This window comes from Babylonia areolata, chromosome 8 (genome assembly GCF_041734735.1).
Source record: "Babylonia areolata isolate BAREFJ2019XMU chromosome 8, ASM4173473v1, whole genome shotgun sequence".
NCBI classification, from domain to species: domain Eukaryota; kingdom Metazoa; phylum Mollusca; class Gastropoda; order Neogastropoda; family Buccinidae; genus Babylonia; species Babylonia areolata.
The window spans coordinates 4,326,700-4,344,199 of NC_134883.1; the positions used below are offsets into that span (position 1 = coordinate 4,326,700).

The window sequence follows — 17,500 nt, forward strand, 5'->3', positions numbered from 1 at the left end:
AGGACCCATGTCACTGAAAGGTGACCATTCATTGGTGTGTTATCCATGAACCTACTGCTCTTAATGTTCGATGGTTAGGATTGGCCATATATTCTATACATCGCAGGAGGAATTCCCAGCTATTCTTAGCCACTGTCTTTTCTGTGTTTATACCACAAGGAAATTTTGTACTCAGTGTGTGTGTGTGTGTGTGTGTGTGTGTGTGTGTGTGGATCCTTTGCCTTTGTGTCTGTACCTCCTTTCTATCTTTTCTTTGTCTGTCTTGTGGGAGTTTCTTTTGATAGAATATTTCCAGAATATTTCCACGCAGTATCTTATGCAAAGCATTATTTATCAATCATACATATGCTTTTGTTTCCTTTCGCATTTTTCCACTAGTATTTTACACAAAGCATACTTCAATTATTCATTGTTTGTTTATATATGTTTGTTTGCTTACGACTTTTATTTTGTATTGAAAGGAACTGACAGCTCAGTGTTCCACATCGACTCATTGACTGGTGCTATCACAACGGCGCAAATGCTGGACAGAGAAACCAAAGCTGTATACGACCAGCTCGTTTTTAAGGTAAACATCGAGGGGCTCCAGTGTGTGTGTGTGTGTGTGTGTGTGTGTGTGTGTGTGTGTGTGTGTGTGTGTGTGTGTGAGTGAGTGTGTTTGTGTGTGTGTTTGGGGGTGGGGTGTGTGGGGTGGTAGCTCATCCTCTGACTCTCGTCTTCTGTCTGTCCCCAGAATTAGAACTAAAACGTATGGTGAAAGAGCTTCCTCTTACAATGCTCTAAAAGTGTGGAATTCTCTCCCTTTCACGATTCGTCATATAGAAACTGCCCCTACCTTCAAAAAAAAAAAAAGCTCCGAAAACCTATCTGCTCCAGCATGATAACTGAATCCCCTCTCTTTTTGCCCACTGTTTTCTGTTTCCGTCCTTGTGTTTTACAGTGAAATCGAAATTCTTTTATCAATGATGATGAACATGTATTATGTGCTTATCATCCCTTATTTTCTCTTAAAACTTTGAAATTCATGCATGCTATTATAGTAGGAATCTTATTTGAGCGCGCGCGCGCGCGTGTGTATGTTTTGGACATGCGTGTATACACATGCATTCATATATCATAATGATGTGTGTGTGTGTGTGTGTGTGTGTGTGTGTGTGTGTGTGTGTGTGTGTGCATTTCGTCTGTGCGTGCATTAATGCTTTTTATTTATTTAGTTATTTATTTATTTACGAAGATGATATTTGTTTCAGTTCGCTGTTTTAGGGTGACTTGCTCACATGGAATGGTTTGGGGAGATTTTTACATGTGGTTGTGATTTTAATGTGCAGTGTTTCTTTTTTTGTTATATTTTACTCGTGTAATGTGCCTTGAGCATTACTGTATTTTAAAGAAAGGCGCAATATAAGTAAGCTATTATTATTATTATTATCATTATTATTTCTTCCACAGGTGTCAGACGAAGCAACTCCTCCCCATACTGCCACTGTAAGTTTGACAGTCAGCGTCACGGACATCAATGACGTCACTCCTACCTGCAGTCCGTCCGTCTATTACGTCAGTGTGAACGAAAATACAGGATCTGGTACGTCAGTGAGTAACTGTAGGGAAAGATATATTATGGTAATCATAGTAAGACAGTTCTGTTTTTAGAAAGAAACGATTAATTTTTTAAAAGACCATTGTATTTCCCCTCCAGATCCATCTTTTTTTTCCTGACCTCTTTCTTTCCGTTTTCCTTTTCTTCATCTTTCTTTCTTTCTCTCCCACAGCCCCCCAGTCTCTCTCTCTCTCTCTCTCTCTCTCTCTCTCTCTCTCTCTCCCTCCCTCCCTCTCTCTCTCCCTCTCTCTCTCCCTTCCTCCCCCCCACCCCCATCTCTCTCTGTATGAAACACTGAAATATCATGTTTTAAAAGTATGCATTTATTTCTTATCGAGAACAATACTGCAGTTATTGTAGCAGTCTAATTAACCCGCAAAGCGTCCAACCATCCAATCAGCTAACGCATTCAGAATACCAGCGTTAGTTGTAATAGTCTAACGACTTTTAAAGTAGGTATCTGTCACGGCAATGGAGAACACCAACAGTTTTACACTGTCAACATTACCAGAGATAGTGACAATAGTGGGTAATCGCAAAGGTGCTGATAGTAGCAGTTACTTTTGTTGTTGCTGAGTTTGCTTTACTGGTTGTATATTCGCAGACTGAGATGATTTTACATTTCTATCTATATTATATGTTCACAAAATGAAATAAGTATGCATTTAATCGGTACCTATCTTCAGTGCCCTCACTATGGCGTTAGCAAGTCAACAGTAAGTTTTAAGTTGTGGTCTTAGTAGTTGCGGTGGCTGTGGTGGATGTCGTGCTGGCGGAAGTGGTGGTAGCAATAATAACAGCATCAAATACGTCGTGGCTCCTAATCTTTTGACGATATCAGAGAATCTGTGACGTGTTACAGTTAAGAACAGAGTCCAAACCAACGAACCACTTTTCGGTGTGCTCTTTTGCCACAGCGACGTCCATGACCACGCTGACCTGCACAGACACGGATGATAGCGTCAACGGTGATTTCGATCCTTCCATCTATAGCGGGGACCCAGGCTCCGTGTTCCAGTTCGCTGCCTCGGGACTGGAGCTGCAGACTGGAACGACGGCGACCGACTACGAGACAGCACAATCGTACGAGCTAATCATTCACCTGATCGACAAACCAGCGTCGGGCACGCCCAACACTGGCACAGCCACTGTCATTGTCACAGTAAGGACAGACGAAGAGTAAATAATACAGAAACGGAAACGCGTTGTTTATTTCGATATGACCAGGTGCCATTGTGTTGCTGTCAATACAGAATATCAACACAGGATACTGTATTATATCAGCAAGAGAAATTCATTCGTGGTGTAAAACACGTGAACAATACACGAAAATCACAGTCATTCAACATGTATACACAAAAAGATATAGAATGCTAAAATGTCACCTGGAGCAAACCATGTATACAATCAATAATCACAATAGACAACAAGAACAGAAACCCTTAAAAGGTTTTGTTTAGATTATTTTTTTTTTAATTGCAGGAAAGCCAGCCAAATACCTTTTAAACCATTTTTTTCTACTTGAAACTGCATCCCCCCTGACCTCCACTCCTCCCCCCTACCGACCCATGTTTCAGAAAATTTCAAAATTTAAGAATCTCATCTCTGTGAGTAGGTATGAATAGGAGCATACGCACAAAAGCACGCACGAACACACACACATACGTACATAAACACACACACGCACGCACTGCTGACTTGTTTTTATTGTTCTTTTAGCGTCACTTTTGTATCGTTATTCTATGTGTTGCTGTTTAAATCATCATGACTAATAGTATATGTGATCGATGCCACCACAGGTGGTTGGCCAGAACGACAATAACCCAGCGTGGGCCACCTGGACTCCAGGCGGAGTGTTCACCTCAGGCATTTCCATAGATGAAGACACTGCCATCGGAACCTCTCTCTTCACAGTCTCGGCCACTGACGCGGATGTGGGTGTCGGCGGCTCTATTACTTATTCTCTGGACAGTGTCGTGGACAGTAAGTGCTGGAACGTGGACAAATGATGGTTCAGGTGAAAGTAGACAGAGTCAGAAAGTGGACAATGACGGGTGGACTGTTTGCGTTTGGGTGTGAATGAGTTGGAACCTAACAGGGCGGTGGGGAGTGTAGTATGGATGCACATTTTCAGAACGTGGATGATGAGAGCCGGACAGTGACTTCCATGCACGGAAAACGTCAGGCTGTGAATGGGCACTGGAGCTGTCGAGACACAGGCAGTGAAGCCAAGAGCTTGAGAGTTTTCAGTGGACAGTCAACATGAGGATGATGAGGGTGTAGTGCCTGGTCATTGTCGGAACGGGGGGAAAGAATGATGGAGTGTGTATGCTGTGAACGGGAGTCCGAATGGTATGACTAGGCAGTGCACGAATGTGAATAATGAGAGCTGAACTATAAATGGGGTGATTGGGACTGTCAGAACGTGAATCACGAGGAAAGTAGGAACTGTCAGAACGTGAATCACGAGGAAAGTCGATAAAGAGAAATACAATATCAGTTATGTGAATGGAAATTACAGGACTGTGATTAACATTATATGAATGTGAAAAATGACAAACGGATGCGAATGGGAATTACAGGAATTAGTATTCGAACACGAGAAGTGTCAGAGGAAGATGTATGTTGTACTGACGCTGTGTGGGTGAAATAATTATGTTTGAATGTGTATGAGTGCTGCAGTCAGTCAGTGACTTTGAACTGGAGTGTGCACATTATCAGTTTCAGTTTCAGTAGCTCAAGGAGGCGTCACTGCGTTCGGACAAATCCATATAGGCTACACCACATCTGCCAAGCAGACGCCTGAACAGCAGCGTAACCCAACGCGCTTAGTCAGGCCTTGAGAAAAAAAATATATATATATAGATAAGCGTACATACATAAATAAATAAATAATAATTATGATATAAAAAAGATAGTGGTAATGAAAATAATGATAAAATAATAATAAATAAATAATTAAATAAATAAGACAACATTGATGATAAATAAGCAAATAAATATAAAACATGAAGACACACATTCACACATACACCCACACATGCATAACAGATATGCCCCAAAAACGCAGTTTCACAGATATGAAAGCACAGTCAAATACATATAAACGTAGATGAGCTCCAACACACACACACACACACACACACACACACACACACACACACACACACACCACAAATTTCCCTGCACCTCCTCTACCCCCTCCTCCACACACTCATTTCTAGTCTATGTATCGCAGCTTCCACGGCACACACACACACACACACGCACACGCACACGCACACACACTCACACACACAGATGAACGCTTACTTGTACAAGCACACACACACACACACGCCCATATCTCCCACCCCCAACCCCACACACATATATACAAAGATATATATATAATATATACGTTCCAATAGAATAAAAAGAGCTCCATAAAATCGTGGGGTGAACAGAAAGTGTAGTGAAAACGGATAAGCGTTTTGGTGACATATTTATTGAAATTTGTCAGAATAAAGGTTAATAGTCTATTGCGGCTTCCACGTTAGAGAGAGAAGAGAAATGCATGTGAATGTTGATAAACAATTGTTACGTTGACAGGGTTGTGACTGAAAATAGTACATATGTGAATAGTGAATATAGAATAAGGAATCGTGTTGTGGGTAGAAATGGTTAAATCTGAATAGTGAATACAGAATAAGGAATCGTGCTGTGGGTAGACATGGTTAAATCTGAATAGTGAATATAGAATAAGGAATGTGGTTAAATCTGAATAGTGAATATAGAATAAGGAATCGTGCTGTGGGTAGAAATGGTTAAATCTGAACAGTGAATATAGAATAGGGAATGTGGTTAAATCTGAATAGTGAATATAGAATAAGGAATCGTGTTGTGGGTAGAAATGGTTAAATCTGAATAGTGAATATAGAATAAGGAATCGTGTTGTGGGTAGACATGGTTAAATCTGAATAGTGAATATAGAATAAGGAATGTGGTTAAATCTGAATAGTGAATATAGAATAAGGAATCGTGCTGTGGGTAGAAATGGTTAAATCTGAACAGTGAATATAGAATAAGGAATGTGGTTAAATCTGGATAGTGAATATAGAATCAGGAATCGTGCTGTGGGTAGAAATGGTTAAATCTGGATAGTGAATATAGAATCAGGAATCGTGCTGTGGGTAGAAATGGTTAAATCTGGATAGTGAATATAGAATAAGGAATGTGGTTAAATCTGAATAGTGAAATAGAATAAGGAATCGTGTTGTGGGTAGAAATGGTTAAATCAGAATAGTGAATACAGAATAAGGAATGTGGTTAAATCTGAATAGTGAATACAGAATAAGGAATGTGGTTAAATCTGAATAGTGAATATAGAATCAGGAATCGTGTTGTGGGTAGAAATGGTTAAATCAGAATAGTGAATACAGAATAAGGAATGTGGTTAAATCTGAATAGTGAATATAGAATCAGGAATCGTGTTGTGGGTAGACATGGTTAAATCTGAATAGTGAATATAGAATCAGGAATGTGGTTAAATCTGAATAGTGAATACAGAATAAGGAATCGTGCTGTGAGTAGAAATGGTTAAAAGAGAACAAACGACTTGACTTCTGATTGATTGGAACAACGCAACAATGTTGACATCAAGAAGCTAGACAGTTTCGAATTTTTAAATGTTTTTTTTTTTCAAATGTAGAAAATGGAAAAAAAAAACACAGATAAATAATTAGTTAAAGTTGGTGATATTTCTTTTTATGCAGTGGCTTTACTTACGATATCACACACGTCCTGCATGTGTCCATCTTGCCAAACACACTGTACCCGCACATTGCATTATCCTTCGTGCTACTCTTTTCTAGGCGCTTCCAGCACGGCTGTTGGGGTGTTCCGCATAGACTCGGTGTCTGGGGAAGTTTCTACCCTTCAGACTCTGGACCGTGATGGTGGCATCACCTCCTACACTGTCACCGTTAAGGCGGATGACGGAGGGGCCTCCCCCCTCACCCAGGCCGTTACTGTCACGTTGAATGATGTCAACGATAACACTCCTGCCTTCACGTCCACCAGCTATTCCACGACTCTTGCTGAGTCTGCCGCCACTACTGGTGCCAGTTTGGTTCTGGTGAGCTGTTTTGCGTGATAGACTGACTGACTGAATGAATGAATAGAGAGAGAGAGAGAGAGAGAGAGAGAGAAGCGGGATTGTTCATATAGTTGTTCGTTTTACATATACGGTACATATACGCTTAAAAAAAAAAAAAGATTTATGTTGAAAATAATACAGAGAAGCACATGGAGAACAGGAAAACTTGATATGACGTGCAGACTGATTAGTTGACAGTGAAGTGCCGCAGATTATTGATTGACGGATGTGACGTGCAGACTGATTAGTTGACAGTGAAGTGCAGATTATTGATTGACGGATGTGACGTGCAGACTGATTAGTTGACAGTGAAGTGCAGATTATTGATTGACGGATGTGACGTGCAGACTGATTAGTTGACAGTGAAGTGCCGCAGATTATTGATTGACGGATGTGACGTGCAGACTGATTAGTTGACAGTGAAGTGCCGCAGATTATTGATTGACGGATGTGACGTGCAGACTGATTAGCTGACAGATGTGAAGTGCAGATTATTGATTGACGGATGTGACGTGCAGACTGATTAGTTGTCAGTGAAGTGCCGCAGATTATTGATTGACGGATGTGACGTGCAGACTGATTAGCTGACAGATGTGAAGTGCAGATTATTGATTGACGGATGTGACGTGCAGACTGATTAGTTGACAGTGAAGTGCAGATTATTGATTGACGGATGTGACGTGCAGACTGATTAGTTGTCAGTGAAGTGCCGCAGATTATTGATTGACGGATGTGACGTGCAGACTGATTAGTTGACAGTGAAGTGCAGATTATTGATTGACGGATGTGACGTGCAGACTGATTAGTTGACAGTGAAGTGCAGATTATTGATTGACGGATGTGACGTGCAGACTGATTAGTTGACAGTGAAGTGCAGATTATTGATTGACGGATGTGACGTGCAGACTGATTAGTTGACAGTGAAGTGCAGATTATTGATTGACGGATGTGACGTACAGACTGATTAGTTGACAGATGTGAAGTGCAGATTATTGATTGACGGATGTGACGTGCAGACTGATTAGTTGACAGTGAAGTGCAGATTATTGATTGACGGATGAGACGTGCAGACTGATTAGTTGACAGTGAAGTGCAGATTATTGATTGACGGATGTGACGTGCAGACTGATTAGTTGACAGTGAAGTGCAGATTATTGATTGACGGATGAGACGTGCAGACTGACTGACTACCTGAAATTTATGGATGGAGTGGCTGTGATTGATTGCAGACAGTACGATTTCTTGTGATTGATTCGTTGATTGAATGTAGGTGATCGAATGATTGAGGCTTCGACTAATTCATTTATCTATCTATCTGTTTTCGATGGGTGGATTGTCAAAGTCTGATATGTTACTGCTTGTAATTAACAGGTGCCTCGATTATCCATTATTAAAAGACTACTGATTGCCATTGAAACATGGATGGAGAAATTATGATACGTATTGTATGTCATGTAAGAAATTATTGTAACTGACAGGAGTGTCTAGTGGATGTGTAAGGTACCTTTGATACACAGATCAATTCCCCCAGGCTGATTGCTGGAATGATTGCTTGTAAATATGACAGGCTGATAAACTATAAATGAATGCCCATGGTTGATTGACAGGTTGATTGTCTGTGATCTAGTGGTTGCCTTTGTGTTTGACTGGTTATAGAATTAACAGATGTATTGATTACCTGTGGAAGTGGAAGCACGAGAGCAGGACTATATTTAAAAGATATACGATAAGAACTGAAGAATTATATGTTCGCGCCCTACCTCTAGCCTCCACCACCTGTTCGCCTTCCCTCCCCTCACACCACGACAGTTGTCTGTCTGTATCCATAATCATGGCATTCCGTTGAAGCTGAAATTCTGGCATGCAGTAGCTAATCAGTGCTGTTCTTCGCCTTCCCTCCCCTCACACCACGACAGTTGTCTGTCTGTATCCATAATCATGGCATTCCGTTGAAGCTGAAATTCTGGCATGCAGTAGCTAATCAGTGCTGTTCTCTCCTTCACCAGATTCAGACCTGTGACCCCACTTCATCCTTGTAAGTCGGCCAGTGTGCTGATATCTCCACTGTAGGAAAATAAAGACTCATTCATTCATTCTCATCCGTTTTATTTAACAGGTGACAGCTACTGACGCCGATACATCACCCACTTTCACATACACCATCGATAGCAGCTTGCAAGGCAACCCTTCCAGTGAGTTACCAAAGCATGCGAAGTTTGAACATAGTTATCCTTGTTGTTGGTGTTGTCGATGATGGTGATGTTTGTTCGCTTGGTATTATAACTGCTGCCCTTGATGTGAGCTTGTTGTTTTTGTTTCGCTGTTATCATCTTTCTCGTCGTCGTTGTTGTTCCATCCTTAAGTTCTTGGTGGTGGTGGTGATGGTGGCGATGGTAGTTTTGGTGATGTTCGTGTTATTTTTGTAAGTTTTGTATTCACTACCATTTTATTGTCATTCAATTATTCTGAAAAATCATGACGACGGGAGGAATCCAGACTTTGTTTTACATTGGTAGCAAGGGGTCTATGTAATATGCGACAGCATACGTATTTCTTTCGTTTCCGCGTGTGTGTCTGTGTATGTGTGCGTGCATGCGTGCGTGCTTGTGTATGTAGGTGGATGGATTGGTTAGTTGGTTGGTTGGCTGATCAACTAGTCAGTTGATTCTGTGATTCTGTGTGCATGGTTCAAGACGCACATGTTACTCTGTTTAAAAGCAAGCGGATATACTTAATCTGGTTTTCCATATGTCTGTTTATCTTTTCAGCTGTCGATGTGTCTGCCTATCTGTATACCTGTCTGTTTGTATAGCTATCCATCTGCCTGTCTCTTTCTCTGAGCACCATTCTGTATCTTACTTATTTCATTATATCAATTACGATTCATTTTCTTGTGATCTTACAGTTCTTATGATTATTAGTTGATTGACGACATGGTATATGAATTGACTGATTTGACTGTACGATCAGTCATTAGTTTTGCTGGGTACACACGTGTGCTGTCCCCGTCCTTCTCACAGGTAAATTCCAGTTTTCGGGTACCACCGCGGGTCAGCTGGAGCTGGCGGCAGGTATAGACCTGGACACGGGGGATGACGCCGTCACGGTGCTGCAGATTCTGGTGACGGACGGAGGGTCTCCAACGGTCAGGACGGGCACCGCCAGGGTCACTGTCACCATCACCCCCACCAATGACCATACTCCGGCTTTCGGGGCCACCACACCTGGTACCAGTCCTATCCCGGTTAGTTTTGTGTGTGTGTGTGTGTGTGTGTGTGTGTGTGTGTGCGCCTTATCGTCTCATCCGAATGACTAGCGTCCAGACCACCACTCAAGGTCTAGTGGAGGGGGAGAAAATGCTGGCGATTGTGGAATTCGAACCAGTGCGCTCAGATTCTCTCGCTTCCTAGGCGGACGCGTTACCTCCAGGGCAACACTCCACACGTATGTGTATAGAGGGAGAGTTGTGTGTGTGTGGCGGTGATGGTTGTATGTATGTGTGTTTGTATATGTGTGCCCGCGTACATATATATGTGTGTGTGCATATATATATATATATATATATATATATATATATATATCCACGGCTCAGCCGCCGATATTTTCTCCCCCTCCACTAGACCTTGAGTGGTGGTCTGGACGCTAGTCATTCGGATGGGACGATAAACCGAGGTCCCGTGTGCAGCATGCACTTAGCGTACGTAAAAGAACCCACGGCAACAAAAGGGTTGTTCCTGGCAAAATTCTGTAGAAAAATCCACTTCGATAGGAAGAACAGTTAAAACTGCATGCAGGAAAAAAAATGGGTGACGCTGTAGTGTAGCGACGCGCTCTCACTCGGGAGAGCAGCCCGAATTTCACACATAGAAATCTGTTGTGATAAAAAGAAATACAAATACAGTGAGAGAGAGAGAGAGAGAGAGAGAGAGTGCGCGCGCGCGCGCGCATGAGTGTGTGTGTGTGTGATGTATACGTATGTGTGTGCACGCGCACTTATTTTTTATCACAACAGATTTTTCTGTGTGAAATTCGGGCTGCTCTCCCCAGGGAGAGCGCGTCGCTATACTACAGCGCCACCCATTTTTTTTGTATTTTTCCTGCGTGCAGTTTTATTTGTTTTTCCTATTGACGTGGATTTTTCTACAGAATTTTGCCAGAAACAACCCTTTTGTTGCCGTGGGTTCTATTACGTGCGCTAAGTGCGTGCTGCACACAGGACTTCGGTTTATCGTCTCATCCGAATGACTAGCATCCAGACCACCACTCAAGGTCAAATGGAGGGGGAGAAAATATCGGCGGCTGAGCCGTGATTCGAACCAGCGCGCTCAGATTCTCTCGCTTCCTAGGCGGACGCGTTACCTCTAGGCCATCACTCTACATGTGTGTGAGAGTGCATTTGTATATGTGTGAATGTTTTCGGTCCCATCGCTCGAAGTTTTTAATCGATTAATCATTTATTGACATACATATTTATTTACCAGAATATCAGCATCGGCACCAATACAACCATTGTCCATCCGGTCCATCATCGTGGTCGTCGTCGTCATCATCGTCTCCATCATCATCATCATCATTAGTGACTGATATTACGTGTGACAGGTAGCAGAGTCTGTGGGCACGGGCACGTCAGTGGCGACGGTAACGGCGACAGACAGTGACACGGGATCCGACGGTGACATCACTTACTCCATCACAGGTACGGGCCGTATTTTCTGTCTCTCTGGGTTTTTTTTTTTTTTTTTTTTTTTTTTTTTTTTTCATGTGTTGTGTCAGTCTTTTGTTTCTATCTAAAGGGTTTCTTTTTTCTAATTGTTTATAGCTATACCCCCCCCCCACGCTCCCCCCCCCCCCCGTTTCTCTGTTGTCTTCTCTGCCTGTCTCTCTGCCCACCCTCCCCATCCCTCACTCGGTTTCTATCTGACTGTATTTCTTTGAGTCTTTGTCATTCATTCTGCCTGTCTGTGTGTATAATCTGTCTCTTCGTCTGTGTGTGTGTGTGTGTGTGTGTGTGTGTGTGTGTGTGTTGTGTGTGTGTGTGTGTGTGTGTGCTTGCGTGCGTGCGTGCGTGCGTGCATGCGTGTGTGCGAGAGTTTTTGGTGAGTGTGATGCAGCTTAAGAGCATGCTTGAAAGTGTGCGACCATGTGTGTGTGTGTGTGTGTGTGTGTGTGTGTGTGTGTGTGTGTGTGCAAGCATTTTGTGCAAGCATGAACATGAGAGCGCGCTATATAGTTGGAGCGTGCATAATGTGCTTTGTCTTTATTCTGTTTCTACACCTGCGACTATACGTGTTTATCACGCTCATGGATGTCGCCAAGCATTTACACGAGGAAGCAAACTTCTTTATGGGTTAATGAATGTTTTTTTTCAGGAGGTAACACCAACAACGCTTTCACTATCGGCTCAAACGGGGAGGTTCGAACTCTGACTGCCTTAGACTACGAAACCACCACCAACTACAACCTGGTAGTCATGGCCACTGATGGAGGGAGCTCAGCCAAGTCAGCCACTATATCGGTTTCGATCTCGATAACGAACGACAACGACAACGTTCCTGTGTGCACAAGCTATTACATTGCTGAGACACTGGCTGAAGACGCTTCAGTGAATGATGCTGTGAGTGTGTGGGGAAGGGTTCAGTCTTGCTAGTACGTTCACGCACACTGACGGGCAGGCAGACAGGTAAAGAGGACATGCAAAGAGACATCCATGCATTCGTTCACGTAGGCACACACATTTTCACCCACGCTTTCTCCTTGGATTGAACGCATGACGCATGCACACGCGCGCGCGCGCGCACGCACACACAAACACACACACGCACGCACGCACGCACGCACACAAGCACAAACACTCTCATACTCGCACATTTAAACATCGACAAGAACGTATTCGCGCGCGAATCCACGCCCATTCCTACACACACACACACACACACACACACACACGCCTTCACAGAATGCATGAACGCAAGAAGGAAATGCGAAGAGCACAAGCCTATCCACATGAGAACACTTACATAACGACTTGAAGAGAGAGCGAGATGGAAAGTCCAAGCAATGCTTTGACGTAGCAAGAACTATCATTTATGGCCTTTTGAGAAGAAAAAAAAATACAGCCCATCCCATAACCTTCACCTTACTTGGCTAATTGTGAAAACAAATCTGAAGAAGTTGTGAATTAAATTTTGTCAAAGTACGAAGTCATGCCGCAGTTTCTTCTGATAGAGAGCGGAATTCTGGCAATGTAAAAAAAAACAAAAAACAACAACAACAAAAAACACACACACACATACAAAAAAAAGGCATAAAGTCGATTGCAGCTTCATCTGGTAAATTGGTAGTGCTTCTGGAATGGAGACTGTTTTGTGAGACATATGATATAAACAGACAGTGCTGACATTGCATAAACAACATAAACAAACTGTGGCTTTTTTTTTTTAAACAGGTAACAACACTCAGCTGTACGGATGCGGATGGAGATACGCTGAGCTATACCTTCAGCTCTGGAAACGAAGATAGCAAATTCAGTCTGAACTCCGGCACGGGAGCAATTACCTTGGCAGACAGTAAGCCGACATTAACTTGTGATAGCACAAACCTGTCTGTCTGTCTGTCTGTCTCTTTCTTTGTTTTGGCAGACAGTAAGCCGACATTAACTTGTGATAGCAATTGTTGGGTGTGTTGCTCTAATTACCTGACCAAACTCCAAGTGTCTGTATCTCTCGGGCCTGGTTAACACTGTTATATCATTATGACAAGAAGCGTAGAGTACAGCCTTGTCACGCAGTCCCAAACCAAAATGGACTTCCATAGCAACATCGTCATCATCATCGTCATCCTCCTCCTCCTTCATCGTCATCAATATAAACAAAATAGTCTCAAAGTCTGTGGCCTTTCATGCCCTGCTCTCATGGTGACCTCAGTTTCGATATCCCTCCACTTCTGTGCTTGGGGTGAGTCCTGTCACTGTTTCCAGTGTCGGCAGATTCATGGGGGGCTGTTGTTTGAGGGGCGTGGTGGCGATCTCCACTCTGGGAGGGACGCTCACTCAGTCTGGCTCCGCGACTAAGCCATTATTGTCGCTATTAGGGGGCTTAGTAGGTGGTGTCCTAAGTACGTTAAAACAGAACAGGCACCACTGAACACCACCGAAGTGACTCAGCAGCAGTGCAGAGTCTCCTCTGGTGTGTGGCCTCCTGGCGACTAACATCGATGGTTCCCTGTGGACTGCTGACGCTGGAACTGCGACGGACGAACCCGGGTGTGGCCGTGTATGGGGGAATCTAAATGAGCGGCATGGGAGTAATGCCACTGAAACGGTGCAGATGATGGGGCAGCAAAAAACACACAACAAAAACAAACAAAAACAAACAAATTTGTGATAGCACAAACCTGTCTGCCTGTCTGTCTGTCTCGTTCTTTGTTTTATGTTGTTGTTTTTAATCCCATCGGTATAAACTGTAACTAACTGGCGCAGTAGCCGAATCATTAAAGCGTCGGTCTTTCAACACGAGTGTCCTGTCCTATCTCAGATTCGGTGCCTGGTGGATAAGGGTGGATATTTTTACGATCTCACAGGTCAACATATGCGCAGACCTGCTAGTGCCTAAGCCCGATTGCATACAAGCAAATTCACTGGCGATGACGTAAATAATGGCGTTAGTGCAATTTTATTGGCAGTAGAGGAAGACAATGATAGTAGAAATGGCGACGATGAGGACAATTAAAACAATGACAACGAACGACGACAATGAAGATAACACTAATATATATATATATATATATATATATATATATATATATATATATATAAACTATGCTAACGAAGATTCTGAAGACACAGACGACGACAGTACAACATTGGGTTAACGATGACGACGGTGATGATCATCATTATCACCATCAACCTAGCGACGAACATGAGGACGGATTTTGCAGGCCTAATATCACACTTTATTTTTCATTGCAGCTGTAAATTATGACTCGGCCACCCAGTCGTACACGTTACATATAACTGTGAGCGACCTGACAAACTCTCAGAGCGTCGTTGTCAAGGTGACGCTTACTGCCGTGAACCAGGCGACGCCAGCGTTCGCTTCCAACCCAACGCAGTCGGTGAGCGAAAGCGAGGCTGCAGGGTATGCTGTCATCACATACACTGCGACAGACTCGGATTACTCCCCTCATGACATCGACACTTACGCTATCACTGCAGGTACGGGAGTGCACGCCTATGTCTGTGTTGTGTTTTGTGTTTTGTTTTCTGTTCTTTCTTCTTCTTCTTTTTCTGTGTTTTATTTTTTTATTTGTCTTTCTTTCGTTTTATTTTTCTTTCGTTTACTTTGTTTTGTTTCGTTCTTTCAGATTCTTTTGTTCTTTTATATATATATATATATATATATATATATATATATTCGTTCCTTGAAACGTCTTCAAACTATTGTTCCTTGAAACGTCCCCAAACTATTGTGTTCAGTGACGCAAAGCGGAAGCTCCAAGTTCACCATCGACCAGTCAAGTGGCGCCATCCGTCTTCTGGCTCCACTGGACTATGAGGCCCTTCCATCAGGCTCCAAGACGTATGAACTGACAGTGACGGCGACAGACGGGGGTGGTTTAGTGGTGAGTGTACCTCCCTGTCAGCGTATGGGGTTGGGGGTGGGGGGCGGGGGATGAGCAGTGTGACGGAAATGTCACCATGGTGAATGCGGCAGCATAAAACAGACTGTCCGTCCTTCAAATGTTACGTAGTCAGTTTTTTTTCAGTTCGTCAGCTGTTTGGTCACTCAGTCAGTCTGATTAATCATTCGGGTAGTTAGTATTTCTTTACGTTCTCGATACACACGCATACTCAATCACGCACTAATTCATTCATTTAATCATGTAACTTATTTACCGTTCACTCATTTATTTGCTTACTGACTGACTGACTGATCCAGTGTGACTCGTTAAAAAACAACAACAAAAACATGGTAGAGAGAGAGAGAGAGAGAGAGAGAGAGAGAGATTCATTCAGTCACTTGCTTTATTAGTAACATATTTACCATTCACATACTTACTGACTGATCTACGGTCTGACACGTTTACAAAACAAAACAAAAACTACAAGAACACAGAATGAAAGAGGCGTGTGGGGGGATGGGGAGGGGGGGGGGGGGGCAAGCTACCTACATAACAAAATGACACAGATCTATTAAAAAAAAAAAAAAAAAAAAATGAATATGTCAGTTTGGGGGTGACACTGAAGACTGTCTTCCCAGCCAGTTCAATCAATCCCGTCAGCTAAATGAAACGAGAATAAATGAAAATAAAACAAAACTTCGAGATTTATATTATGAATTACAGGCTGCCAGTTGTAAGGTGTTTTACCTGCTGGTGTTTTTTTTTTTTTTTTTCTTTTTCTTTTTCTTACAGGGTACAGGAACTGTAACTGTGTCAGTGGTGGATGTAAACGACAATTCCCCAACTTGTGGTCAAACCAGCTGGTCTGTGACCGTGGCTGAGAGTGGTAAGCCATTGGCTTGTCGTTTCATTGCTTTTGTTGATCTATTTTTCTTTATTCTTTATTTCTTTATTCTTTTTATTTTATTTTATTTTTTCTTCTTTTTTTTTCTCAAGGCCTGACTAAGCGCGTTGGGTTACGCTGCTGGTCAGGCATCTGCTTCGCAGATGTGGTGTAGCGTATATGGATTTGTCCGAACGCAGTGACGCCTCCTTGAGCTACTGAAAATGAAACTGAAAACTGATCTCACTCAGGTCGTCGTCATTGTTGTTGCTGTTGTTTTTTTGTTGCATTATTCTGCTGTTGCGTTTACCAAAATTGATTTGACAGTATTTTCAAGAAAACACAACTGTTATGTTTGAAGAGTTTGCTTTATGCGTCTCAGTTGAAAGTCACAGTTTATAGAATTGTTTGACAGCGATATTATTTGAGAGAGAGAGAGAGAGGGGGGGGGGGCTAGGGGGGTATTTCACATTGCTCGTGAGGGCTTTCACAAGTAACTAGTGCGTCCTATCTTTGACAAAGTTCGCGTGCATTTTATGTGCAGAGTCTGTCCCACTCTCTGTGGTGGGGTCGTTGGGCTGTACTGACGCAGAATCCGGAACGACCTTGACCTACGTGTTGACCGAGAATCCAGTCGGATCGCTCTTTAGTGAAACAAGCGGGGGCGTTCAACTGGACAGTAAGCTGTCTGTCTTTTACTCTGTCTCCATCCCTTTTAGTGTGTGTTTATGTGTGTGTGTGTGTGTGTGTGTGTGTGTGTGTGTGTGTGTGTGTGTGTGTGTGTGTGTTAGTGTGTGTGTGTGTGTGTGTGTGTGTTAGTGTGTGTGTGTGTGTGTGTGTGTGTGTGTGTGTGTGTAACTTTACGTCTGTCTCTCGCACTCCGTACTTTCGTGACTATCTCAGTTTCTAGAATTCTGTCTGTCTGTCTGTCTCCCTGTCTCTCCCTCTCTTTCTCTTCTATCTCTGCATTGATATTTCCATGATAAAGTACACACTTCAAACTTTCCGAAAACTAAAACGACATGGGTGCTGGTTAGTGTGACAAAAATAAGCTTGATCGGTTCAGAGTGGATTTCCTAAGTGGTCACTTACCAACATAGACAAAGGAAATATTTCTCTACCTAGCCATGTACTGAGGTGTGTAACAATAAGAACTGTAGTACATGTTCATTACAACATTCACACACTGTCCAGGCTGATGACTGATGACGTAATCCTCCAGGCACACTGGACTACGAGACCAGCACATCTCACGTCATCA

At 42.8% G+C, this 17,500-nt stretch overlaps 1 protein-coding gene across 1 annotated transcript in view; it reads left to right on the forward strand.

Moving 5' to 3' along the window:
• Positions 1-17,500, forward strand: part of LOC143284468 (protocadherin Fat 4-like) — a 100,833-nt gene that overhangs the window by 40,506 nt on the left and 42,827 nt on the right. The window contains exons 5-19 of the mRNA XM_076591126.1: positions 462-568; positions 1,450-1,582; positions 2,515-2,759; positions 3,397-3,580; positions 6,451-6,713; positions 8,851-8,926; positions 9,755-9,978; positions 11,334-11,430; positions 12,104-12,348; positions 13,180-13,300; positions 14,704-14,949; positions 15,211-15,356; positions 16,149-16,242; positions 16,784-16,918; positions 17,462-17,500. The exon at positions 17,462-17,500 is cut by the window's right edge and continues 714 nt beyond it. Coding sequence (XP_076447241.1) covers positions 462-568; positions 1,450-1,582; positions 2,515-2,759; positions 3,397-3,580; positions 6,451-6,713; positions 8,851-8,926; positions 9,755-9,978; positions 11,334-11,430; positions 12,104-12,348; positions 13,180-13,300; positions 14,704-14,949; positions 15,211-15,356; positions 16,149-16,242; positions 16,784-16,918; positions 17,462-17,500 — 2,355 coding nt within the window. The remainder of the gene's footprint in view (positions 1-461; positions 569-1,449; positions 1,583-2,514; positions 2,760-3,396; positions 3,581-6,450; positions 6,714-8,850; positions 8,927-9,754; positions 9,979-11,333; positions 11,431-12,103; positions 12,349-13,179; positions 13,301-14,703; positions 14,950-15,210; positions 15,357-16,148; positions 16,243-16,783; positions 16,919-17,461) is intronic.